This window comes from Canis aureus, chromosome 1, assembly GCF_053574225.1.
Source record: "Canis aureus isolate CA01 chromosome 1, VMU_Caureus_v.1.0, whole genome shotgun sequence".
Classification (NCBI taxonomy): domain Eukaryota; kingdom Metazoa; phylum Chordata; class Mammalia; order Carnivora; family Canidae; genus Canis; species Canis aureus.
In genome coordinates this window covers 103,365,709-103,393,168 of record NC_135611.1, presented here as the reverse complement: position 1 = coordinate 103,393,168, position 27,460 = coordinate 103,365,709, and the positions used below count along the sequence as shown (strand labels likewise).

Below are 27,460 nucleotides of genomic sequence, written 5' to 3'. Positions count from 1 at the left end.
CATTGGTTCATCATTCTCACCAAATACACCACATTCTCAGACCTCCCCTTCAAACCTCCCTTTAACAGGCTCATGTGCCATCATCTCCCTGATGTCCCTGTATACAGTATGGGCTCCCAGGTTTTCCTACAAGTTTCCTATTTCTCGAGACCTCTTGTTCAGCTGAATATAGGTCTTTCCTATAGATATTCTCATTCTCATGGTCTGAGGAGTGGTGGGTGCCTTCAGTGGGAGTGGGTAAGGTTGTTAAAAGAAGAAATAGAGGCACATAATTTTTTGAAGGCTAGGAAGGAATTTCAGGGTCTTCTAAGAGTTCCTCAAGTCTCTGCTATTGACACTTGGGGCCAGATAATTTTTTGTTATCTTAAGCATATCAAAAGAATATACTCTTGAGAGAGTGCCCTGTGCATTCATAAAATGTTACCCTCTACCTACTAAATCCCAGCACCTCCCTCCCCCAAAAATATCTCCAAGTGCTGGCAAATATCCCTTGAATGCAAATATCCCAATGTTGCCCCTTTTAAGGGAAAAGAAATCGAGTAGCCTCCATGCATCAATATAGGAATGGATACTCTGCCCATTTTACCTGTGACTTAGAGATTCTGTGAGGGTGGTTATTAACTATAGAGCAAGACAGGAGGAGGATGTGGCCATAAATTGATGAAACCAGAGCCCATGTCTAAGGAAATGGCATTTGGGATCAAAGGGTAAGAGAAAGGTATCCTCAGGGTGGGGAGATATGATAGAGCAAGGCCTCAGAACTCACACATGTCACCAAATGTTTCTGGTTAGGAGAGGCTGGTCTGATAGGCTCAGGAAATGAATACTAGTCTGAATTAACCAGCTAAGCTATGGGTTAGGTTCGTGGATACACAGAAAAAAAAAAAAAACACACACACACAAAATACAGGAGCTTACAGGGAACCATGGGAGTGTTTTGTGCAGAGGATAGAACAGGGTCAGCTATGAGGCTTGGGGATACAGAGGTCAATCCATAACATGTATTAGGAAAGGCTGAAGAGGTCAGTATGATGGTCCAGTTAGGTTGCCATAATATCCGTGATGTGCAAGCTATGAGTGAAAGGATGCTAGCATCCATTAGATACTCCCTATCCCAAATGAACAGAGTCCTTGGACAAAAAACCAAATAGACATCAACAACTCCTTTATGGGGCATCACAGAGAAGACCCGTAACCCTCCTTCTCTACAGTCATAACCCCTATCTTCCTGCTCTTATGTTCCACACACTCCAAGCATGGTCTTTACACTCCCTACCTCATAGACACAACCAAGCCTTGAAGTTCTAATGGTGGGACCCATGGTTATGGCCATCTGGTCGACCCCCATCCTGATGACTGTGTGGTTTCTGGGTCTGTGGGAGGGGTGGGAGTGGCCTGTGGACAGCTCTGACCCGGAGCAACAGGGGTTTCTTTCTGCTGTGCCAATCTTCTGCCAGAATTCCCACCAGGAGTATTAGAATCACAGCTCCAAGGCATATCCGGACCAGATTGCCCTTGGTGTAGTGCTGGTGAGCAAGACCTGGAAGAATGAAGAGAGACAGGAGCAGGTGACAAAAGCCTATCTCCAGGACCCACTTCAAGGCGCATCTTGAGCTTCTCATAGCCATATCTCTCATTTGAGGCCCTATTATTCTCTGCTATCTAGAATGCCAGTCTCCTTCCTAGAGAGTTCCCCCCCTCCTCACCAAGGATCAGGGCTAGATAAGCCAAATTCTCTAAATATCACTTCCACACACCCTCATGGGCCCCTGATGCAACCCCTCCACACACACACACAGACACTACCTGGTTATTTGGCTAATTGCATTAAAAAAACTGTCATAAAGGGCAGATAAAGAGATGGAATTTCTCTTTCCCTGATCCTTTAGAAATTTTCAACCTCCCCACCTGATCTTATTGCCCAATTCTGAGTTCCAAGTGCTTATATTTACCCTCCCCTTAATATTTTATATACCAGGACCCAAAATCAGAGCTATAGCCTCTGCACAGGGGTGAGAATGAAGAGGGTCCAGAGAGGACCACTTACTCACCAGTTGGAGAGTCTGACCCCTTTGGAGAGACAGTGATAGTCCTAGAAGGCACTGGGAATCAAAAAGGAAAGTATAAAGGAGTAAGACCATCTCCTGTAACCCTGTTCCTGCCCCATCCCAAACACATGCCCTTGTGAGGCAGAATCCCATGACTATAAGAGGAGCATAAACTACAGAGTTGGGCATCTAGATTTGAACCCCAGATCTATCCCTAATTAGATGTGGGGCCTCTACCAAATGACTTAACATCTATGAGCCAGTTTTCCCATCTGTCAATGAAAATAATTATAATACATCACAGGTTAATGTGAAATTTAAATCAATAACAATAATAACAGCACAAGGCACAGTTCTTGACATATGATAAGCATCCCACACGTGGCAGCTTGCGTCTCATTCCATAAGTACCTCCAGAGACTTACCAGGTGCTCAGCCAGCAGACAGGTGCATATTTTAATATACTGTGTAAATTGACATAACAGGCAGTCCATAGGACAGAGGAAGCTATACAACCCAGTGTCATAAAAGGCTTTCCTGAGAGACTGAGGCCATGAGGAAATGGAAGGAAAAACAGAGCAAGTGGCTTGGATGCAGAATCAGGAGAAGATGCCAAGGATCCAGGAGAGCTTCATCTGACTCTGTGTGGCTAAGATTTGCATGAGGAATGAAGACAAGAGGATCAACGGAGTCTGGGATGAGCAGTGGCTGATCTAAGGGCATTGGGCCTAAAAGCATTGAATATCAAGCTAAGAAATCCTGGCTACTATGACCCAGCAATTGCACTGCTGGGGATTTACTCCAAAGATACAGATGCAATGAAACGTCAGGACACCTGCACCCCAATGTTTATAGCAGCAATGTCCACAATAGCCAAACTGTGGAAGGAGCCTCGGTGTCCATCAAAAGATGAATGGATAAAGAAGATGTGGTTTATGTATACAATGGAATATTACTCAGCCATTAGAAATGACAAATACCCACCATTTTCTTCAATGTGGATGGAACTGGAGGGTATTATGCTGAGTGAGGTAAGTCAATCGGAGAAGGACAAACATTATATGTTCTCATTCATTTGGGGACTATAAATAATAGTGAAAGGGAATATAAGGGAAGGGAGAAGAAATGTGTGGGAAATATCAGAAAGGGAGACAGAACATAAAGACTCCTAACTCTGGGAAGTGAACTAGGGGTGGTGGAGGGGAGGAGGGCGGGGAGTGAGGGTGAATGGGTGATGGGCACTGGGGGGGCACTTGATGGGATGAGCACTGGGTGTTATTCTGTATGTTGGTAAATTGAACACCAATAAAAAATAAACTTATTAAAAAAATGGAATATTACTCAGCCATTAGAAACGACAAATACCCACCATTTGCTTCGACGTGGATGGAACTGGGGGGTATTATGCTGAGTGAAATGAGTCAATCGGAGAAGGACAAACATTATATGTTCTCATTCATTTGGGGAATATAAATAATAGTGAAAGGGAATATAAGGGACGGGAGAAGAAGTGTGTGGGAAATATCAGAAAGGGAGACAGAACATAAAGACTCCTAACTCTGGGAAGTGAACTAGGGGTGGTGGAAGGGGAGGAGGGCGGGGAGTGGGGGTGAATGGGTGATGGGCACTGAGGGGGGCACTTGACGGGATGAGCACTGGTGGTATTCTGTATGTTGGTAAATTGAACACCAATAAAAAATAAATTTATTATTAAAAAAAGAAGATGTGGTATACGTATACAATGGAATATTACTCAGCCATTAGAAACGACAAATACCCACCATTTGCTTCGATGGGGATGGAACTGGAGGGTATTATGCTCAGTGAAATAAGTCAATCAGAGAAGGACAAACATTATATGGTCTCATTCATTTGGGGAATATAAAAAATAGTGAAAGAGAATAAAGGGGAAAGGAGAAAAATGAGTGGGAAATATCAGAAAGGGAGACAGAACATGAGACTCCTAACTCTGGGAAACGAACTAGGGGTGGTGGAAGGGGAGGTGGGCGGGGGGTGGGGGTGACTGGGTGGCGGGCACTGAGGGGGGCACTTGATGGGATGAGTACTGGGTGTTATTCTATATGTTGGCAAGTTGAACACCAATAAAAAATAAATTTATAAAAAAAAAAAGAAACCCTGGCTATATCCTAAGGGTGACTGGCAACCCAGAAGTATTTTGAACAGAGGATGGCAAAGAATCTCATCAGGGTTTTAGAATTTGCTGGCATCAGGAATCGAGCAGAAAGCTAGAGTCAGGTGGACCCAGTCGAGATATCAGAACTATCCTCAGGGGATCTGCAAGGTTTTCTGTCTTGAGGAAAATTGATACTTTTCTAAGAAAAGGAAGGGGAAAGAGAGCTACAACATGAGGGAAGTATGTTGCACAGAACTGCAGGAGTAAGAGGAAGCAGTGAGCAATGGGGGACAAAGCTTACACACATGCATCAGAGCAAAGTCAGAATAGCAGCGTGTAGGAATGAGCAATGGTCTTCCCCATCAGCCCCTTGGCTCCACCATCTTTGAAATGGCACATTATCCAAAAACCTTATCTGTCTGCACACACTCAGAGCCCACCTCCATCCCATCCTTGATCCTCAAACCAAGGACTTTATTTGGAAGAGTCAAGTTATCTCCTGAAGCAGACTTAAAGCCTACGGCCTTAGATGATGAAAGAGAAATCTATCTACATACTCCTTTCTACTGGGTTCCGAGTGCCTGATTACTCACCAATTGTGGAGCTCTTGTTGAGGTGCAAGTTGCTCTGTTTTCTGGAGGCTTCTGGGAATTCTAAGCAAGAGGGTAATGAGAACATGGATAACATCAGATCTTCCCAGTGAGTCCCTACTCTGCATACCCTTTCTGAGCTGTCTGGGCTTCCCAGAACCCCTTTCTCTGGCACACACTGCATGAACACTGAGGAGAGAAAAAAGCAGAGGGCTATAAGACATGTTCTCTTCTATCTCTCAGTGGGTGCATAAGAAATGAATCCATTCATCCACTGATGGACATTACATTATCTCCTTTTTGGGGCTACTATGAATAATGTTGCCATGAACATTTACGTACACATTTTTATGAACATGCATTTTTTAATTTCTTAATTTGGGGGGAGCATATAGCTACAAGTGGAATAGCTGAGTCCTGTGATAATTTTATGATATGGTCATAGGATATTCTTTTGAGGAAATGCTGAACTGTTTTCCACAGCAGCAACATGATGTTTCATTCCCATCAACAATGTGTGGGGGTTCCAATTTCCCCACATCCTCAACAATACCTGTTGTTGTACTTAATTATTACTATTATTATTATTATTATTATTATTGCCATTCTGGTGGGTGTGATGAATTTCATGGTTTGTGACATATCTAAATTTAAAAAATAAGTAGAGGTGCCTTGGTGGTTCAGTTGGTTAAGCATCTACCTTCAGCTCAGATGACGATCCCATGGTAATGGATTGAGCCCTGAATCCAAGCCCCTGCTCAGTGGGGACTCTATCTCCCTCTCCATCTCCCTCTGTGATCTCTCTGGCTCTCATTCTCAAAGTGAATCAGTATATCTGTACAAGCTCAGTGGTTTATGCCATCTTCTGAGTGTAAGAGGCTCCCCTCCTTATTAAGGCCATTTTCTTATCCAGGGACTGCCCTGGTTACATGGACACCAAAACATTTCCTAAAAACCTTCAACCTATAAATATGTAGCTCCTATCAAGAGTGGGGACTATCTTGGTGGGCCTTTTTATGGTAAAACCAGCTCATCAAAGCCTACCTATCTATGGTATAATAAGAGCTTGCATATTATTTGTTCTCTGTTATTTCTCTTCCTGTAAGTCTCATTTATAAATTTTGTTTGAGGAGCACCTGGATGTCTCAGTCCATTAAGTATCCACCTCTTGGTTTCCATCAGGTGATGATCTCAGGGTTATGATATTGAGCCCTGTGTGGATCCACACTGACCAGGAAGCCTGCTTAAGATTCTCTCTCTCCCTCTGCCCCTACCCACATCACATGCATGCACTTTCTCTTCTCTCACTCTCTCAAAAATAATAATAATAAATAAATAAATTTTTGTTTTGAATTTAGATTAAACATGAGATGGTACATGTAAACCGTGGAATACCACTCAGCCAAAAAAGGAATACATTATCGATACACACAATAACTTGTATGGATCTCAAGGGCATTGCGCTGAATGAGAAAACACAATCTCAAAAAACACGCTAGGTGAATCTTTCCACTGATATATATAACACTGTGAAAATGACAAAATTAAATAAAGAACAATTAATACTTGTCAGGAGGTAGGAACTGTAGGAGTGGAGAGGGTAGATGTAACTATAAAGGGGTATCCTGAGGGTAATGCTCATGGGGATGGAGTAGTGGACGAAAGTAGTGGTTACATGGATCTACACGTGATAAAATGCCATGAAACTAAATACAGAAGATAGCAGAAGAGTAGAGATCCTCAACTCACCTGGTCCCACCAACTTACCTAGATAACTTTCAAAACATCCTGAACACCTACAAATTCTACCTGAGATTTAAAAAGAGAACAGCTCTAATGCTACAGAGAGAAGGGTTTTCACTTCTAGCAAGGTAGGAAGGCGGAAAAATACATACATACATAAATACATAAATAAATAAGAATCAAGTGGGGGAGGGGCACCATGAAGAGCCAGGCTAAAGTAAACCTGGGCAGCCAAAGCTTCCAGGACAGGAGGACAGGAAAGCCCAGCCCTGGAGAAGCAGAAATTTTAAAAAATCTGCGCTGGATTCTTCCCAGACAGAAACGTGTTTAGCAGGAAAATCGGACAGAATTACAAGAGAAGCAGTGAAGCCTTCAGTTTCCCAGAGCCACTAATAGCACTGCGCCCAGGGAAAGTGCACCACAAAATATGGACTGATCTCGGTAAAGACCTGGAGCGTACAGCCCACCCGACGTTTGGGAGAAGCCACTTGGTTAGGTGGGCAGCTCCAGACAGAGGTGTCTGTGCCCTGCTGCCTTCGGGAGCCACGCACCCCGGGAGCGGGATTCCAGCAGCACAGGCCCTGACCCCAGGGCACAAAGCCGACAAAGCCCATGATCCTGTGTTCCCCCAGGGACAGGTGGAAGCGAGGAGGGCACAGGACATCGAGAACTCTCCTGTCACTGGGTGCCCTGCAAGCTGTGCCAAGATCAGAGCACCCGCGCCAGCCCCTGGAGCATCTAGGCCAGTGTGGACTGGGAGGTGGACCTCATTAGTTACTAGTCCTCATTAGTTACTAGTGAGGAGCTGACTAGTTAGTTACTAGTGAGGAGCTGACTCCAGAGCTGGAAATCTGGCTGCTGCCGTTGTTTTTTCCTCCTTGTTTCACCATGTGCCTGGGAGAGACGGGGTCACCAGGGAACAAAGACCTCAAGGATAAACATCTCCCACTGAGCCAGGCATCTCCACGCAGGCACACATGCCTAAGAATCAGCACAGCAGACCCCTCCCCCAGAAGACCAGCTGGAAGAACAGGGGAAGAGCAAGTTCTTCACCAAGCAGCTCTGGAAAGCTCCAGGGGAAGTTGAGGGATTTATAGTATATAGAACTAGAGTACCCTTCCTTTTTCCTCCTTTTCCAGTACAACTCATTTTTATATCAGTCTAAATATTTCCAATATTTTTTTCTTTTCCCACCTTAACTGCAATATTTTACCACCTCTTCATTTTTAAGTTTCTTCCTTTTTGACTTTCATATTTCTACAATTACATGTCTTAAATATCTTTCCCACTTCTAGATTCCCTTCAACATACTCAATTAATTTTGGGAAATATACGAGATATGGCTTTTTGTTTTGTGTTTTTGTTTTCTCTGCCTCATCTGGTTCTACAATGCTGGAAGTTAATACCTTCTAAAACATGACCGCATGCACCCAGAAACAAGTGGTATACCATGCTGGTTCATTCTGTGAGATTATATTCTCTCTTCATTCCCATTCTGCCCCCCTCTTTTATCTCCTATATGTTTTGGTGGTCAATGTTGGGGCTTCCTAAAAGTATTGCTGGTTTATACACATTTGGAACTGAGCATCTTCTAACAAACAGAACTTAATACACACAGAACCAAGAGAATCACCCTCTAGGACCTGTCAGGTAGACTACATTCTCCCTCCACTACAACTTCTCCACCATCACCATCTCCCAGTCTCCTTTTTTTTCTTTTTTTTTTTTCTCTTTAATTTGGTCTTTTTTTTTCTCTCTCTCTCTTCTTTTTTTACGACTTCTTTGGGATTCTTGTCCTTTTTTTTTTTTACTACTGTGTTTTAAAATTTCTTTTTCACCTTAGTGGTCCTGTTGTTTTATTTTGTCCTGATCTCCGTTTTCATTTTCTGGTCTTTGACCTTGTCAGAATCATCTAGGGTGAAATTTAGTTAGCTTGTGCTTGATATTCTTGACTCAGCCAGGTCATACAGTCACTCTGCACTGAGCAAAATGACTTGTGGTGAATTCTTCCTTCTAAAAAAAGAAGCAGAAACAGTACTCTCTGCCACAGAGTTACAGAATTTGGATTACAATTTGATGTCAGAAAGCCAATTCAGAACCACAACTATAGCTACTGATGGCTCTGGAAAAAAGCATAAAGGATTCTAGAGACTTCATGACTGCAGAAGTTTGATCTAATCAGGCCAAAATTAAAAATCAATTAAATGAGATGCAACCCAAACTGGAGGTCCTAACGATGAGGGTTAATGAGGTGGAGGAAAGTGCGAGCAACACAGAAGACAAGTTGATGGCAAGGAGGGAAGCTAAAGAAAAAAGAGAGAACCAATTAAGAGACCAAGAGGAAAGGTTAAGGGAAATAAATGACAGCCTCAGAAGAAAGAATCTACTTATAATTGGGGTTCCAGGAAATGCCAAGAGGGCCACAGGGCCAGAAAGCGTATTTGAACAAATCATAGCTGAGAAATTCCCTAATTTGGGGAGGGAAACAGGCATGCAGATCCAGGAGATAGGTCCTCCCCCCAACAAATCAATAAAAACCATTCAACACATCGACATTTAATAGTGAAACTTGCAAATTCCAAAGATAAAGAGAAAATCTTTAAAGCAGTGAGAGATAAGAGATTCTTAACTTATATGGGAGAAATATCAGATTAACAGCAGACCTCTCCTCAGAGGAATCCCTTTCCCAATGGTTTGTCACTCAGAGCTGTAGCCTCACAGTGCTTGCTTTGGCAACACATATATGGAGTTGCAGCCTTGTTATGGTCAGTTCTGGTATCTTGGTGCCTTTGGCATTTTATCTGTTAAAATGTTTGAATATTATCCCTGAACATAAATGCTCTTTTCATTTGGGAAGAAAAAAAAAAAAACAGTAGACCTCTCCACAGAGACCTGGCAGGTCAGAAAGGGCTGGCAGGATATATTCAAGGTACTAAATGAGAAAAACATGCAACCAAGAATACTATATCCACCAAGGCTCTCATTCAGAATAGAAGGAGAGATAAAGAGATTCCAGGATAGGCAGAAACTGAAAGGATATGTGACTACCAAACCAGCTCTGCAAGAACTATTAAGGGGGACCCTGTAAAAGAAAGAGGAAGCCCAAAGAAATAATCCATAAAAACAGGGACTGAATAGGTATTACAAAGACATTAAATTCATATCTTTCAATAGTTACTCTGAAAAAAAAATAGTTACTCTGAATGTGAATGGGCTAAATGATCCCATCAAAAGATGCAGGGCTTCAGACTGGATAAAAAAGCAAGACCCGCGGGATCCCTGGGTGGCGCAGCGGTTTGGCGCCTGCCTTTGGCCCAGGGCGCGATCCCGGAGACCCGGAATGGAATCCCACGTCGGGCTCCCGGTGCATGGAGCCTGCTTCTCCCTCTGCCTGTGTCTCTGCCTCTCTCTCTCTCTCTCTCTCTCTCTCTCTCTCTCTCTCTCTGTGTGTGTGTGTGACTATCATAAATAAATAAAAATTTAAAAAAAGCAAGACCCATCTATTTGCTGTCTACAGGAGACTCAATTAGACCTAAGGACACCTCCAGCCTGAAAATGAAAGGTTGGAGAACCATTTACCATTCAAATGGTCCTCACAAGAAAGCTGGGGTAGCAATCCTCATATCAGATGAATTAAAGTTTATCCCAAAGACTATAGTGGGAGATGAAGAGGGACACTATATCATACTTAAAGGGTCTATCCAACAAGAAGACCTAACAATCATGAGTATTTATGCCCCTAATGTGGGAGCTACCAAGTATAGCAATCAACTAATAACCAAAATAAAGGCATACTTAGATAATAATACACTAATAGTAGGAGACTTCAACATGGCACTTTCTGCAAATGACAGATATTCTAGTACAACATCACCAAAGAAACAAAGGCTTTAAATGATACACTGAAGCAGATGATTTCACAGTTATATACAGAACTTTGCATCTGAACGCAACTGAATACACATTGTTTTCAACTTCACATGGAACATTCTCCAGAATAGACAGGGTCACAAGTCAGGTCTCAACTGATACCGAAAGATTGGGATTGTCCCCTGCATATTTCAGACCACATTGCTTTGAAACTAGAACTCAATCACAAGAGGAAATTTGGAAGAAATTCAAGCACTTGAAGGTTAAAGAGCATCTTACTAAAAGATGAATGAGTCAACCAAGAAATTAGAGAAGAATTAAAAAGTTTCATGGAAACTAATGAAAATGTAGATACAGCCATTCAAAATATTTGGGATATGGCTAAATCATTCCTAAGAGGGAAATACATCGCAATACAAGCATCCCTCAAAAATTGGAAAAAACTCAAAAACACAAGCTGACCTCGTAGCTAAAGGAACTGGAGAAGGAACAGCAAATAAAATTTACACCAAGCAGAAGAACAGAGATAATAAGGATTCGAGCAGAACTCAATGAAAATGAGACAGGAAGAACTGTAGAACAGATCAACCAAACCAAGAGTTGGTCTTTGAAAGAATTAGAAAGATAGATAAGCCATTAACCAGCTTTATTTAAAAGAAAAAAGACTCAAATTAATAAAATCATGAATGAAAGAGGAGAGATCACAAGCAATACCAAGGAAATACAAACGATTTTAAAAACGTATTATGAGCAACTATATGCCAATATATTATGCAATCTAGAAGAAATGGAAGCATTTCTGAAAAACTACAAACTACCAAACTGGAACAGAAAAAATTGAAAACATGAACAGGCCAATAACCAGGGAGGAAATTGAAGCAGTCATCAAAAACCTCTCAAGACACAAAAGTCCAGGGCCAGATGGCTTCCCAGAGAATTCTTTCAAACATTTAAAGAAGAAACCATACCTATTCTACTAAAGCTGTTCGGAAAGATAGAAAGGGATGAAATACTTCCAAACTCGTTCTATGAGGCCAGCATCACCTTAATCCCAAAACCAGACAAATACCCCACCAAAAAGGAGAATTATAGGCCAATATCCCTGGTGAACACAGCTGCAAAAATTCTCAACAAGATACTAGCCAGTAGGATCCAACAGTACATTAAGAAGATTATTCACCATCACCAAGTGGGATTTATCCCCGGGATGCAAGGCTGGTTCAACACTCGTAAAGCAATCAATGTGATAGATCATATCAACAAGAGAAAAAACAAGAACGATTTGATCCTCTCAATAGATGCAGAGAAAGCAGTTGACAAAATACAGCATCCATTCCTGATCAAAACTCTTCAGAGTGTAGGGATAGAGGGAACATTCTTCAGCATCTTAAAATCAAAGGCATTCAAATTGACACAGAAGAAGTCAAACTCTCTCTCTTCTCAGATAACATAATACTATACCTAGAAAACCCAAAGACTCCACCCCAAGATTGCTAGAACTCATACAGCAATTCGGCAGTGTGGCAGGATACAAAATCAATGCCCAGAAATCAGTGGCATTTTTATACACTAACAATGAGACTGAAGAAAGAGAAATTAAGGAGTCAATCCCATTTACAATTGCACCAAAAAGCATACCTAGGAATAAATCTAACCAAAGAGGTAAAGGATCTATACCCTAAAAACTACAGAACACTTCTGAAAGAGATTGAAGAAGACACAAAGAGATGGAAAAATATTCCATGCTCATGGATTGGAAGAATTAACATTGTGAAAATATCAATGTTAAAAAAAAAATTAAAAATTAAAAAAAGAAAATATCAATGTTACCCAGGGAAATTTACACATTTAATGCAATCCCTATCAAAATACCATTGGCTTTCTTCAGAGTGTTGGAACAAATCACCTTCAGATTTTTGTGGAATCAGAGAATACCCTGAATAGCCAGGGCAATATTAAAAAAGAAAACCAGGGATCCCTGGGTGGCGCAGCGGTTTAGCGCCTGCCTTTGGCCCGGGGCGTGATCCTGGAGACCCGGGATCGAATCCCACGTCGGGCTCCCGGTGCATGGAGCCTTCTTCTCCCTCTGCCTGTGTCTCTGCCTCTCTCTCTGTGTGACTATCATAAATAAATTAAAAAAAAAATTAAAAAGAAAAAAAAAAAGAAAACCAGAGCCAGGGGAATCACAATGCCAGATTTCAGGTTGTACTACAAAGCTGTGGTCATCAAGACAGTGTGGTACTGGGGATCCCTGGGTGGCGCAGCGGTTTGGCACCTGCCTTTGGCCCAGGGCGCAATCCTGGAGACCCGGGATCAAATCCCACATCGGGCTCCCAGTGCATGGAGCCTGCTTCTCCCTCTGCCTGTGTCTCTGCCTCTCTCTCTTTCTCTCTCTGTGACTATCATAAATAAATAAACATTTAAAAATTTTTTAAAAAAAGACAGTGTGGTACTGGCACAGAAACAGACACATAGATCAATGGAACAGAATAGAGAATCCAGAAGTCAACCCTCAACTTTATGGTCAACTAATATTCGACAAAACAGGAAATACTATCCACTGAAAAAATGACAGTCTCTTCAATAAATGGTGCTGGGAAAATTGGACAGCCACATGCAGAAGAATGAAACTAGACCGTTCTCTTACACCATACACAATGATAAACTCAAAATGGATGAAAGATCTTAATGTGAGACAAGAATCCATCAAAATCTTAAAAGAGAACACAGACAACACCCTTTTTGAATTGGGTCACAGCAACTTCTTGCAAGATACATCTATGAAGGCAAGGAAACAAATCCAACAGTGAACTATTGAGACTTAATCAAGATAAAAAGCTTCTGCACAGCAAAAGAAACAGTCAACAAAACTAAAAGACAACCTACAGAATGGGAGAAGATATTTGCAAATGACGTATCAGATAAAGGGCTAGTTTCCAAGATCTATAAAGAACTTACTAAACTCAACAGCAAAGAAACAAACAATCCAATCATGAAATGGGCAAAAGAGATGATCTGAAATCTCACAGAGGAAGACAGACATGGCCAACAAGTACAAGAGAAAATGCTCCGCATCACTGGCCATCAAGGAAATACAAATATAACCACAATGAGATGCCACATCACACCAGTGAGAATGGGGAAAATTAACAAGGCAGGAAACTACAAATGTTGGAGAAGATGTGTAGAAAGCGGAGCCCTCTTGCACTGTTGGTGGGAATGTGAACTGGTGAAGCCACTCTGGAGAACTGTGTGGAGTTAAAAATAGATCTGCTCTATGACCCAGCAATTGCACTGCTGGGGATTTACCCCAAAGATAAAATGCAATGAAACGCCAGGACACCTGCACCCTGATGTTTATAGCAGCAATGTCCACAGTAGCCAAACTGTCGAAGGAGCCTTGGTGTCCATCGAAAGATGAATGGATAAAGATGTGGTCTATGTATACAATGGAATATTACTCAGCCATTAGAAATGACAAATACCCACCATTGTTTCGACTTGGATGGAACTGGAGGGTATTATGCTGAGTGAAATAAGTCAATCAGAGAAGGACAAACACTATATGGTCTCATTCATTTGGGGAATATAAAAAATAGTGAAAGGGAATAAAGGGGAAAGGAGAGAAAATGAGTGGGAAATATCAGTGAGGATGACAGACATGAGAGACTCCTAGCTCTGGGAAGTGAACAAGGCTGGTGGAATCGGAGGTGGGTGGGGAGTTGGGGTGACTGGATGATGGGCACCGGAGGGGCACATGACGGAATGATCACTGGGTGATATGCTATATGTTGGCAAATTGAACTCCAATAAAAATGGGGTGGTGGAAAGGGATTTGGTGGGGGATTGGGGTGACTGCATGATGGGCACTGAGGGGGTCCCTGAGGGGAGCACTTGATGGGATGAGCACTGAGTGTTATGCTGTATGTTGGCAAATAGAACTCCAATAAAAAATATACAATGAAATAAATAAAATAAAATGGGTAAAGTCTTCAAAAAATAAATAAATAAAATAAAATTCCAATGAGAATTACATGCACACACATGTGGGTGCATGCATACACATACACACATATAGTGTGCCTCATTTAGCATGACAGCCCCCATACTGCCCTCAGCCACACATGTCTGCACATTCTTGTCCAACTTGGCTCTTTTCAACATGCTTCTGTTCCTTTGGATTTGGGTCTACCCTGAGACAGGGAGTGTTAGAGATGCCACAGATCAATGCCCAATTTCTTAAGGCACAGGCTGGTATCAACACATGAAATCAACTGAGATGCCTTGAAGATGGGAGAAAATGATGGCTCACACAAAATTTTGTGCAGTCCTTCTCAAAGTGACATCCCCAGATCAGCAGCATCAGTGTCACCTGGAAACTTGTTAAAAATAAACATCACTGGACCCCACCGCATACCTTCTGAATCAGGAATTATTGGGATCCAGAGTCTCAGCCACCCCCCCCCCAATGTTTTTAGAGCCACTGGCCAATGGAATCAGAGACTCAAAAATAGAGTCCAGGAATCTACAATCTTATAAGTGACTCAGATTATTCTTTTCCACATTAGGCATTATAAACCATGCCCCTAAGGCTGGATAGAAATGGGGATGTAGGGCAGCATAGTAATGTCTAATATTTATACCCACCTTATTTACAGGCAGAAATCAGTGATTTTTTAAATAAATTAAATTTGTGAAAGAGACAAGTGAATTAAATTGAGAAATCTGGATAAAAGGGGAAAAGAAAAAAAGGGTCTATGGGTCTATATCCCAGACACCAGGATGAACCCTCCAGAATTTACCTGTCACAGAGGAAGGTGGTTCTCTGGATAACAAACCGGGGGTCACAGAAGTCCCTGGGAAATCAGAAAAAAAGAGAATTCTGTGCTCTCTGGGCTATGGGTCCTGGGCAAATAATAAAGCATTTCTGCGACCCACTTTCCTCACCTAGAAAATGAATCCAAAGAAGCTCACATCGTAGACTGTCATGGGTGTTAAATAGCACACCTAGCACATTCTGGAACTAATTAATAATGACAGGCTTTATAGCTGCCTCCCTGCTTTTCGAACCTCAGCTCTGCCCTTTTCTAGATCTCTGTGACCTGCACCTTACATTGCCCCTAGTAGCAAAACTGGCTCTTAAATCCTAGAAAGCAGATAAGGAGGCAGAAGCTGGGAGATACATGCATGGAGAAAGGGTGATGCCCATGTAAGAAAACACAGCCCTTTTCTGCCCCCACCACCTTACCAACCTCCTTTCACCCCAGGACATTTGCTCATACAGTTCTGCACACCTGCAACTCATCCCACTACTCCACCCAACTGGTTACCTCTTATTCTGCCCTAAGATATAGGTCCTGGGATCCGGTCCTGCATCGTGCTCGCTGCTCAGTGGGGTGTCTGCTTCTCCCTCTGCCCCTCACCCTGCTTGTGCTCTCTCTTGCTCCCTCTCTGTGTCTCTCAAATAAATAGATAAAATCTTTGAGATATATATATATATATATCATATTGATATATATATATAATCACTATGTTGTACACCTGAAACTAATACAACATTGTATGTCAATTAGTCTTCAACTCAAAAAGGAGGGAAAGCAAGATACTGACGTATCTGAGGCAGACTGGGTGAGGGTGGAGCATCGGGTCAAGTGATGATGGGTGAAGGAGGGGTTTGATGAGGAGTGAGGAGGGAGTGCTATGGGCTTTGGGCAAAGGTATGAAATTATCTGATTTTAACCTTTTCTTTTTTAAGATTTTATTTATTTATTCATAAGAGACACAGAGAGAGAGGCAGAGACATAGGCAGAGGGAGAAGCAGGTTCCCCATGGGGAGCCCAATATAGGACTCGATCCTGGAACTGGGGGATCATCACCTGAACCAAAGGCAGACTCAACCTCTGAGCCACCCAGGTGCCCTGATTTTAACCTTTTTTAAAAGGATTTCTCTTGCCGTAGTTTTGCAAACGTTCTAAAGGGGCGCAAAGGTATCAAGTCTTATAAACTCCAACCAGTAGATAACTGAGTCCTGAAGATTAATGCACAACACTATATTACAAACTCGAAAGTTGCTAAAAGACCAGATATTTAGTGTTCTCACCACAAAAAAGCAATGGCAATTAATGTGATGTGGTGGAGGTGTTAGCTAATGCAATAATGGTAATTGTGTTGAAATATATAAATGTATCAAATCAACATGGGCTACATCTTAAATTTATACAATGCCATGTGTCAATTATACCTCAATTAATTTTCTTTTTATTTAAATTCAATTTGCCAACATACAATATAACACCAAGTGCTCATCCCATCAAGTGCCCTCCTTAGTGCCTGTCACCCAGTTACCCCATCCGCCCACCCGCCTCCCCTTCTGCAACCCTTTGTTTGTTTCCCAGAATTAGGAGTCTCTAATGGTTTGTCTACCTCTCTAATTCTTCCCACTCGGTTACCCTCCTTTCCCTTATAATCCCTTTCACTATTCCTTATTTTCCACATATGAGTGAAACCATATGATGATTGTCCTTTAAAAAATTAAAAGGGATTTACCCCAAAGATACTGATGCAGTGAAACACCGGAACACCTGCATCCCAACATTTATAGCAGTAATGTCCACAATAGCCAAACTGTGGAAGGAGCCTCGGTGTCCATCAAAAGATTAATGGATAAAGAAGATGTGGTTATATGTATACAATGGAATATTCCTTAACCATTAGAAATGACAAATACCCACCATTTGCTTCAACGTGGATGGAACTGGAGGGTATTATGCTGAGTGAAATAAGTCAATCAGAAAAGGACAGTCATTATATGGTCTTGTTCATTTGGGGAATATAAAAAATAACGAAAGGGAATAAAGGGGAAAGGAGAGAAAATGAGTGAAAATATCACTGAGGGTGACAAAACATGAGAGACGCCTAACTCTGGGAAATGAACAAGGAGTAATGGAAGGGGAGGTGGGCGGGGGGTGGGGGTGACTAGGTGACGGGCACTGAGGGGGGCACTTGGCAAGATGAGCATTGGGTGTTATGCTATATGTTGGCAAATTGAACTCCAATAAAAAAACTTAAAAGAAAATATCAGTGAGGATGACAGAACATGAGAGACTCCTAACTGGGAAACGAACAAGGGGTAGTGGAAAGGGAGGTGTGTGGGGGGTTGGGGTGACTAGGTGACAGGCCCTGAGGGGGGCACTTGACAGGATGAGCACTGGGTGATATGCTATATGTTAGCAAATTGAACTCCAATTTTAAGAAAAGGGCAAGGGTGGATACAGAGAGACCAGTATGGAGTAACCCAGTTCTAGGTGATGGATGGTAGAGCCATGGAGAGAAGTTGTCAGATTGGGGACAGGTTTCTAAGATGTAGGAAGCATGAGGTAGGCAAAGACACCAAGGTTTATGAGAAAATGCCCCTGAGTATTATAGCAGAAAATGTGTCTTTTTTTTATTTTCTTTTTTTTTAATTTATTTTTTATTGGTGTTCAATTTACTAACATACAGAATAACCCCCAGTGCCCGTCACCCATTCACTCCCACCCCCCGCCCTCCTCCCCTTCTACCACCCCTAAGTGTACGCTAAATGTACCATCTCAAACATTTAAGCGTACAGTTCAGTAGTACAAAGTACATTCACATTGTTGTGCAAGAAATCTCAAAACTTTTTCATCTGCAAAACTGAAATTCTGTGCCTATTAAAAGCTAATTTCCCTTCTTCCCTTCCCCAGCCATTAGCAGCCCCCTCTCTGCTCTCTGCCTCTATAATTTTGAGTGCTTTCAAATGCCTCATATGAGTGGAATCAGACAGTAGATGTCCTTTTGTGACCAGCTTATTTTATATATTGTAACGTCCTACAGGTTCATCCATACTGTAGGACACAACAGGATTGCCTTCCTTTTAGGGCTGCATAAAATTCCATTGTGTATATGCACTACATTTTCTCAATGAACTGTGCTGTCCTCTTTTGAAAGACGTATGCTTTAAGAATGACAGGATGAGCACTGGGTGTTATTCTGTATGTTGGCAAATTGAACACCAATAAAAAATAAATTTATTATTTAAAAAAAGAATGAAAGATTGATACCACTACCATTTGAACAAACCTCAAAAACATTAGCTAAGTCAAAGAAGCTGGTCACAAAAGACTCCATATATGTGAAATTCCCCAAAGAGGCAATTTTTTTAAGATTTATTTATTTATTCATAAGAGACACAGAGAGAGAGAGGCAGAGACACAGGCAGAGGGAGAAGCAGGCTCCCTGCAGGGAGCCCAAGGCAGGACTCGATCCCAAATCCTGGGACCATCCCCTGAGCCAAAGGCAGATGCTCAATTACCAAGCCACCCAGGCATTCCCCCCAAAGAGGCAAGTTTATAGAAATAGAAGGTAGTTTGTGGTTAAATGGAAAATGGCTGCAAACAGGCACTAGACATCCTTCGGAGGTGATGGAAGTGGGCTGAGTTGTGGTGATGGTTGCACAATTCTTTGAACTCATTAAAAACCATGAACACTTAAAGTGGCTAACCTTGTAGGTATAGAAACCTTTATACCTAAATAAAAGTTGCTTTGAAAACAAAGAATGGATGGGGCACCTGGGTGTCTCAGTTGTTGAGCATCTGCCTTTGGCTCAGGTGATGATCCCGGGGTCCTGGGATCAAGTCTCGCATCAGGTTCCCCACAGGGAATCTGCTTCTCCCTTTGCCTATGTCTCTGCCTCTCTCTATATATATGTCTCTCATGAACAAATAAATAAAATCTTAACAAAAATAAAAAATAAAAACAAAGAATGGAAGGCAATTTCTAGTGAATAATGACCTCACTAGCTAGATTTCAATGAAAAAAAGTCTGAATACAAGGACATTTTCATTTTACCCTGTACTGTATTAATCCACTGAAGACCAAAAGGATAAGAATTTTCCATTTGCTAGTGGTTAGAGTTGTTAGTTTTTTGTATATTGAGGCATGTCGGTTTTTTAAATATTTTATTTATTTACTTTAGAGAGAGCACATGTGAGCAGAGGGTAGGGGAAAAGTGGGAGGGAGAGGAAGAGGGAAAGAAGCTTGAGCAGCCTCCATGCTGAGCATAGAGCCCCACGCAGGGCTCCATCTCATGACCCTGAGATCATGACCTGAGCCAAAACCAAGAGTCCAATTAACCTGGTGCCTCTATTAAGGCATTTTAAATAATTCAGTTGTGGGGGCACCTGGGTGGCTCAGTCAGAAGAGTATGCAACTCTTGATCTCAGGGTCATGAGTTCAAGCCCCACAATGGGTGTAGAGATTATAAAAAATAAATAAATAAACTTTGCAGCCCCAGTGTGATGCAGTGTGTTGCTCCAACTCTTAGTTTCATCTCAGGTCATGATCAGATCAGGCTCCACATGAGGTTCCATGCTCAGCACAGAGTCTGCTAAAGTTTCTCCCTTCCTCTCCCTCTGCCTTTCCCTGTTCTCTCTCTTATAAATAAATAAATGTTAAAAAAATAAAATAAAATACACTGAGGGGGGCACTTGATGGGATGAGCACTCGGTGTTATACTATATGTTGGCAAATCGAACTTCAACAAAAATATATTTAAAAAAAAAGAAATTGGGGAAGAAAACTAAGAAATAATCAATCAAAATAAAATAAAATAATCTTTAATTCAGTTGCTTCAGTACTTGTGAAGGCACATAACAGTAAAAAACAGTTAACAGAAAACATCAACAATGGTTTTTAAATTACATCAGTTGATATAAAGGATTTAGCAGCAAGCTTTGTTGTAGAGATACTTTGTACTTAGACTACTACAAATAAGAAAGACTGAATGTGTGTTGGTGGTAAAAAGAGAGTCAAAGTTTCCTTCCTATTATGGCATTTTTAAAGTAATTTCCATAAATTTTTTGCTGCTTTTTGTTTGTTTGAAAACCTAGACAAGACACAAAACATTATCCCTGGTATTAAGAATTATTTTTTCTAAGAACACCTGAGTGGCTCAGTGGTTGAGCATCTGCCTTCGGCCCAGGGCATAATCCCGGAGTGCCGGAATCGAGTCCCACATCGGGCTCCCTGCATGGAGCCTGCTTCTCCTTCTGCCTGTGTTTCTGCCTCTCTCTGTGTCTTTCATGAATAAATAATTAAATACTTTTAAAAGAATTATTTTTTCTAATGTATATACTCTGTAGTAGACAGAATAAGAGCCTCCCAAATATGCTCATGTCCTAATCTGCAGGCCTGTGAATATGGCATCTTACATGGTAAATGGGACTTTGCAGTTGTGCTTAAGGATGTGGAGGTGGAAAAAGTATCCAGAATTATCCAGGTGGCCCCAGTGTGATCACAGGGTCCTTAAATGTGGAAGCATGAGGCAGGGCAGTAGAAGAGTCTGAGACAGAGACCAAGATGCCACACTGCTGGCTTTCATGATAAAGAAAGGGACCATGGGAGCCAAGAGATGCAGGCACCTCTAAAAACTGAAAAAGGCACTGGACAGATTCTCCCCTGGAACCTCTAGAAAGAACATAACCCAGCTGACACCTTTGTTTTGTCCCAGTGAGACCCATTTGTCACCTGACCTCCAGAAATGTAAGATAATAATACATTTATGGTTTTTTAAGCCAGTGCATTAGTGGTGATTTGTGACAGCAGCACTAAGAAATGATAAATACACCCTCCAAAGCCTCAGGCTTCTCCTTGCCTCCCACCCCCTTCACACCTGTTGGCCCCTCCCCTGGAACTTCCACCAGAGTATGCAAGAGCTGAAGAAGAAAGGCTTGGACTGCATCTCCCTCACCTGTTACCACAAGCTCCAGGGGGTCGCTGGGGGCTGACCACAGGTACGGGAACTTGCTGGAAAAGCTATAGCATCGGTAGATCCCACTGTGGGCAACAGTCACTGCGGTGATGGGGAAATTGGCCCAGTACTGTTCTGCAGATTGCTTGTGGGGCTCAGTGTCCCCCTCCTTGTACAGAGCGAATTGGTCAAAACTGTATTTACTCTGACATCGTAGAGTGACATCCCCTCCTTGGGACACAGCCAGGCTGGGCTGGGCTGAGAGTGAGGGCTTAGCATAAACTCCTGGTTGAAAAGAGAGCTCTGGTGTTAAAGACCATGGAAAGTGTGTTGACCATGGGGGTAGGAAGATTCCCCCCACCTCCTAAGAGCTAGGAAACTCTTCAGGTATATCCCTTCTAGAGAACCCACTCACCCTGCTACCAACTCACAAAAGGGTTAAAGGGAGCATGACCAAGATCATATCACAGTTCCCAGGCTCAAATCGCTTAGGGGCTGTGTGATCCTGGAGATAAACCTACCCCTCTATCTGTGTGCCTCAGTGTTCTTTACTGAATGAAACAACTAACAGAGTTGCCTAATGCATAGGGAGCTCCCAAACTATGATGGTAGTAACAAAATAGCTTAATATTTTAATGCAATTTTTAAACCAAAATTAATGCAAATAATTCATAGTGAACAAAATATGAAGTTTTTAAAGATTTTATTTATTTGAGAGCGAGTGAGAGTATGAGTTGGGGTGGCAGAAGGGAGAGAAGCAGACTCTCCACTGAGCAGGGAGCCCCCCTCAACTGGGCTCAAACCCAGGACCCTATCCCAGGACCCTAGGATCATGACCTGAACTGAAGGCAGAAGCTTAACCAACTGAGCCACCCAGGTGCCCCAAAACATCAAGATTTTAAACAAAAAGAGACTCCAACTGTGCCTAGCAGAGACGCAGAAGGCTCAAAACACTTTTATGTATTTTTATGGTTAATTTTTCCACACTATTGATTCAAATTCAGGACTTGTGACTCTGAGTTACTTACTACACATTGCTGTAAGTAGTGTGAGCTGTGTACATAATCACGCAGAGGCCAGTGCAGTTTGAGCCTGGACTTCACATTTGACAATGGATGTACTATCAAATAAAGTTTTTGTGTATTAAAAAAATTTTCCAGGATCCCTGGGTGGCGCAGCGGTTTGGCGCCTGCCTTTGGCCCAGGGCGTGATCCTGGAGACCCGGGATCGAGTCCCACATCGGGCTGCCGGTGCATGGAGACTGCTTCTCCCTCTGCCTGTGTCTCTGCTCCTCTCTCTCATTCTGTGTGACTATCATAAATAAATTAAAAAAATAAAAATAAATAAAAATAAAAAAATTTTCCAGGCTATTAACAGTTGAAAAAATTGAAAAACTTTAAAGTAGGCTATTAAAACTCACAAATTATTTTAAGTTTAAATATTTATTTATACAAAAAAAATACTTTTTAAAGAATTTATTATCCTTTTAATTCTCCTGACTTTAGGGAAACAAATTCATCAATGATATTTTCAAAATCTGTTCAGAAAATTACCATTTAAAAATGCTTTAGAGGGACACTGGGTGGCTCAGCAGTTGGGCGTCTGTCTTTGGCTCAGAACATGATCCCAGTCCAGGGATCAAGTCCCACAATGGGCTCTCTGCGAGCCCCTGTCTACTTCTCCCTATGTCTATGTCTCTGCTTCTCTCTGTGTTTCTCAGGAATAAATAAACAAAATCCTTTAAAAAATTAAATTAAATTAAATTAAATTAAATTAAATTAAATTAAATTAAATAAATAAAAATGCATTAGAAATAAAAGCATAAGCTGAGAACACTTTATTCCACCAAAAAAATAAAAATAAACAATAATGCATTAGAACGTGGATAGAGGGTATACATGTTGCCTTTTGCATAAGGCTTAAGTATGGCTTGAAAGGACACTGCCAGGTTCTGTCTTTACTTAAAATGTTTTGCGGGACCTGGGTGGCTCAGTTGGTTAAGCAACTGCTTTCAGTTCAGGTCATGATCCTGGGGTCCTGAATCAGCTCGGGTTCCAGCTTCCTGCTCAGAGGGGAGTCTGCTTCTCCCTCTCTTCTTTCTCTCAAATAAATAAATAAAATCTTCTTTTAAAAAAAGTATGATGCTTTGTTCAGTGTGGATGTTTTCGCATTGATTTTGATTGTTTTGGAAAGGTATTGCATTGACATATTCCTTATGTGAATCACTGTGGATTTTGCCACCTCCCCTAAACATAGCTCCCCACCCTAACCCCAGCCTCCCAGGACTCGGGGTTCGCTGTCATCATCATCCCCCTCTTCACCCTCCTGGAGCCCTGAGGCCACAGGTGGCCCCCTCCCATGCCCTTCCAGGTACCAGTGGCCACCAGCTCCAGCTGGTTGCTGGGGGGAGACCAGAGGGTCCCGTTCTGGTAGGAGCAGCGGTAACACCCAGCGAAACTTTCCTCCATGGTCTTGATGAAGAGGACAGGCCGATCCTGGTATTTCCGGGACCTCAGCTTCTCCAGGCGGTACAAATCCACGTCTGGAGGCCCCTGGCAGCGGATGGTCACCTGCGTCTTCAGGGGTGCTAGGGAGCTAGGCAGAGCCTGGAGGGAGGGCTTGGGCAGGGTACCTGGAAGGGAAGCAGAATTTCCAAACAGACCTCCTCCTGGGTGCTCCCCTCCTCCCACCCTCCTGGCCCTTGTGCAGGCACCCAGATCCAGAGGATTCCAGGGGAAGGACTCACCAAGCTGTGCTTGCACCACCTGCCCCAGACACAGCCCTGAGCAGAGAAGAAAAGCACCACCTGCTAGCATCTCCTGGAGGCCACACTTCTGCACGCAGAGCAGGTAATGCCACATCTTCAGGCAGTCACTTTCTTCTGTCCTCATTTGCTTAAGGACACACACTCACATAATTTGAGTGCCAGAAGAAGCCAGCCACAGAAGGCCACATATTGTATGATTCCATTTATCTGAAACATGCTCACTAGGTAAATCTGCTCAGACATGGAGAGATTAGTGGTTGCCAGAAACTGGGGGGTGGGTGGCAGGGGCATTGAGGAGTGATTTTCATGGGCATGATTTCCTTTTAGACTGGTGACAGTGCCTTAGAATGAGATAGAAGTGATGGTTGTATGCATTGTGAATGTACTAAATGTCATTAATGATAAAGTTTATGTTGAGTTTGTTATTTTATTACAATTTTTAAAAAGCCAGTCACGAATTCCTTGCCCCTCCTCCCCATGCACACACTGGTTGACAACTGTAAAGGGAATTATCTCCTCTCTGGAAAGGGGGCTGTGTGCAGGATGTGGTCTTTATTTTTTTTCTCAGCTTTATCAAGATATAATTGATATACGATACATAACATTGTGTAAATTTAAGGTGTAGGTGTTGATTTAATACATTTATATATCACAAAATGATTACCACCACAACATTAGCTAATACTTCCATCCTTCTGTCACATAATTACCATTTCTTTTTTTGGTGAGAACATTTAGAATGTTCAACAACAAGGTGTTCTTGGCTATAATCACCATGCTGTGCAGTAGGTCCAGATAGGCTCTCTTGCATTGTATCATGTCTAGAGATCACTGACTGTCTTAATCATGAATTTCCCATTGTTTTAATTTTTTGTTTAAATCAATACCCTGCAATTATTATGATTGTGCAAACATTATTCACAACTCAGGAGTGTAGTATTGAAAAAAAAAAAAGGAGTGTAGTATTGCACCTGTATATTTTTCCTAATTATTTTCCCTAGAAGCAATATTTGTCCAGTTTAGTGCCTCTGCATAGTTTTTCCTCGACCCTGTGTCTAATTCTTTCCGCACTTCTAAATAGCCTCCCCATGTACTTTTGCACACCTATCAAACCACATAATCTATAGACTCCATTTTCTGCCTTGCAGGTAACTTTGCCGCATTTTGCCTTCTACCTTCTCTACATTGACCAAAGCTTTTCTTCTTTCAAGCTGAACTTTTTTTTGTTCAACTTTTTTGTTGTGTTGGTAGCATTCCCCATTTTAGCCTTGCTAGGATTGCCAGATTTAGCAAATAAAAACATAGGACTCCCACTTAAATATGAATTTCCGATAAACAATGAATTTTTTTGTATAGTATGACCCATGAAATATAATGGTATATACTTAGACTTTAAAAATTATTTGTTGTTTATCTGAAATTAAGTTTCACTGAGCATGCTGTACTTTACCTGGTATGCGTACCCAAGCTCTACCCACATCTTTGTCCGCTGCCCAACACAACCCCACCTTGGTCCTTTTGTGGGTTTCTACTCCAAACTTCTAACAGGACCAGAAATACTCCCAGCACCCTTCTGAGCACTTCTATATGGACTCTGAATCACCACAGTACTACTGGTTAGAGACCATGATTAGTCCCATTTCATAATCGGGCCATGGAGATGAGACAGTATCCTGTCCACCATCCTACAGCTGGGAAGAGGTAGACTCAGACACCAGCCACATATTTTAGTTACCAACAATGTGAACTTGGCACTAAACTCAAATAAACTTAGTTTATTTGATCCCTAGATGTGTGACCTAAACAAGTTTCTTTTTTTTTTTTTTTTATGATAGTCACACAGAGAGAGAGAGAGAGAGAGAGAGAGAAAGGCAGAGACACAAGCTGAGGGAGAAGCAGGCTCCATGCACCGGGAGCCTGACGTGGGATTCGATCCCGGGTCTCCAGGATCGTGCCCTGAGCCAAAGACAGGCGCCAAACCGCTGCGCCACCCAGGGATCCCCCTAAACAAGTTTCTAAACTGCCTCTGAGCCTCAGCCTTCTCATCTGTAAAATGGGGGTATTGAGAGGGCCTACCTTGTCAGTATCTAGCCCACAGTAAGTGCCACATGAGTGTGTGTTAATGACTGACTGACAGGCGGTTTGTGCTCGTGGTTTGTTTTCTTATCCACATAATACAGCTGTTCCTTCCTGCTTGGCCTTGGAGCTTCTGTCCTTTTAGCAATAAGGCTCTCCTGAATAAGGAAACTGCACAAGACCTGCAGGAGCAGGCAATAAAAAAACACATAATCCTACCACCAATCTCATTCTGAGAGACTCTTACTCCAGCCTTATGGAAGTATAAGTGGCAAAGAAAAACTGTCTATCTAGGGTATCTGACATGATGATTTGATAGATGTACACACTGTCAAATGATCACCACAATCAACCTAATTAACTCATCTTCCACCTTGCATAGATTGATTTGGTTTGGTTTGGTTTGATGAAAATGCTTAAGATCTACTCTCTCAGTAAATTTCAAGTATATTCTGTAGTATTATTGCCTATAGTCACTGTGCTGTGCATTAGATCCCCAGAGTTTATTCATCTTATAACTAGAAGCTTGTACTCTGTCCACCTATCTCCCTGTTTTTCCCCTCCCCTAGCCCCTGGCAACCACCAGTCTACTCTCTGCCTTAGTGAGTTTGACTTTTTTTAGATTCCACATATAAGTGAGATCATGCAGCATTTTCTTTCCTTGTCTGGCTTATTTCACTTAGCATAATGCCCTCAAGGAACATTCGTGTTGTTGCAAATGGCAGGATTATTTTCTCCAGGGCCATCAGGTTTGCTGACAAACCTATAATCTACTCCTGATGTCACCAAGTCCACATAAAAAAAAACTTAAATAGGGATGCATGGGTGGCTCAGCAGTTGAGCACCTGCCTTTGACTCAGGGTGCAATCCCATAGTCCTGGGATTGAGTCCCACATAGGCTCCCTGCATGGAGCCTGCTTCTCCCTCTGCCTATTTCTCTGCCTCTCTCTGTGTGTCTCATGAATAAATAAATAACATCTTTTTTAAAAATTAAATGAATAAATAAATAAATATTTTTTTTAAAAAACACAGTGTATAGAGACAAAGTTGTAGCCAAAACTGGAAGACCTATTTATTTCCTGACCTAGCCAAGAAGGGAATAGAACAGAATAACAAACACCACCTCCCAGGTCCCAGTTTTCCCAACCAAGAAATGAAGGGGCCCTCGGAGGTCACCAATTGCCCTGAAATTCATTTCTGATGCAATTTTTTAAACATTCTTAGTCTCATAGCCTACTGCCTGTGCCTCAGCATTTCCCAGATCAATCCTCAGTACTCACCAAGACACAGAAGGGCAGGCAGGGATGGGGCCATGGTTCTTCAGCCCATCCAAAGCTCTGTAACCCAGGAGGGAAGCTGCAGGGGCTGGAGCAGAGACATCGGATGTGATGAGGATGCAGAGCCCTCTCCTCCCTTCCTGGATCTGCCTGGCTTTTCCTAAGTGAGGATCATCAAGCTGGAGCC

General features: G+C 42.2%; 1 protein-coding gene across 4 annotated transcripts; it reads right to left on the bottom strand.

Annotated features, from left to right (window-relative positions):
- Positions 1-1,148: 1,148 nt before the first annotated feature.
- Positions 1,149-27,460, bottom strand: GP6 (glycoprotein VI platelet). 4 transcript variants are annotated; one of them, XM_077915321.1, is made up of 8 exons: positions 27,277-27,460; positions 23,900-23,935; positions 23,528-23,785; positions 21,154-21,438; positions 15,188-15,241; positions 4,776-4,835; positions 2,052-2,102; positions 1,149-1,540 (listed from the first exon to the last, which is right to left on the bottom strand). In XM_077915321.1, the coding sequence occupies exons 1-8, from the start codon at positions 27,308-27,310 to the stop codon at positions 1,305-1,307; spliced, it is 1,014 nt and encodes a 337-aa protein (XP_077771447.1). In that variant the 5' UTR covers positions 27,311-27,460; the 3' UTR covers positions 1,149-1,304. The 4 variants fall into 4 exon arrangements, with proteins under 4 accessions (XP_077771447.1, XP_077771431.1, XP_077771438.1 ...); XM_077915305.1 differs by having other exon boundaries at positions 23,900-24,151; positions 27,277-27,456; XM_077915312.1 differs by having other exon boundaries at positions 23,900-24,127; positions 27,277-27,456.

What these genes read in the sequence shown, in the direction of transcription:
- GP6 (XM_077915305.1), bottom strand. Translation starts at nt 24,044, where the DNA reads ATGAGGACAGAAGAAAGTGACTGCCTGAAGATGTGGCATTACCTGCTC. An exon ending in GGTGGTGCAAGCACAGCTTG is followed by an intron (nt 23,786 to 23,899) that starts GTGAGTCCTTCC and finishes CTTCCCTTCCAG; the next exon opens with GTACCCTGCCCAAGCCCTCC. An exon ending in CAACAAGAGCTCCACAATTG is followed by an intron (nt 2,103 to 4,775) that starts GTGAGTAATCAG and finishes TTTGATTCCCAG; the next exon opens with TGCCTTCTAGGACTATCACT.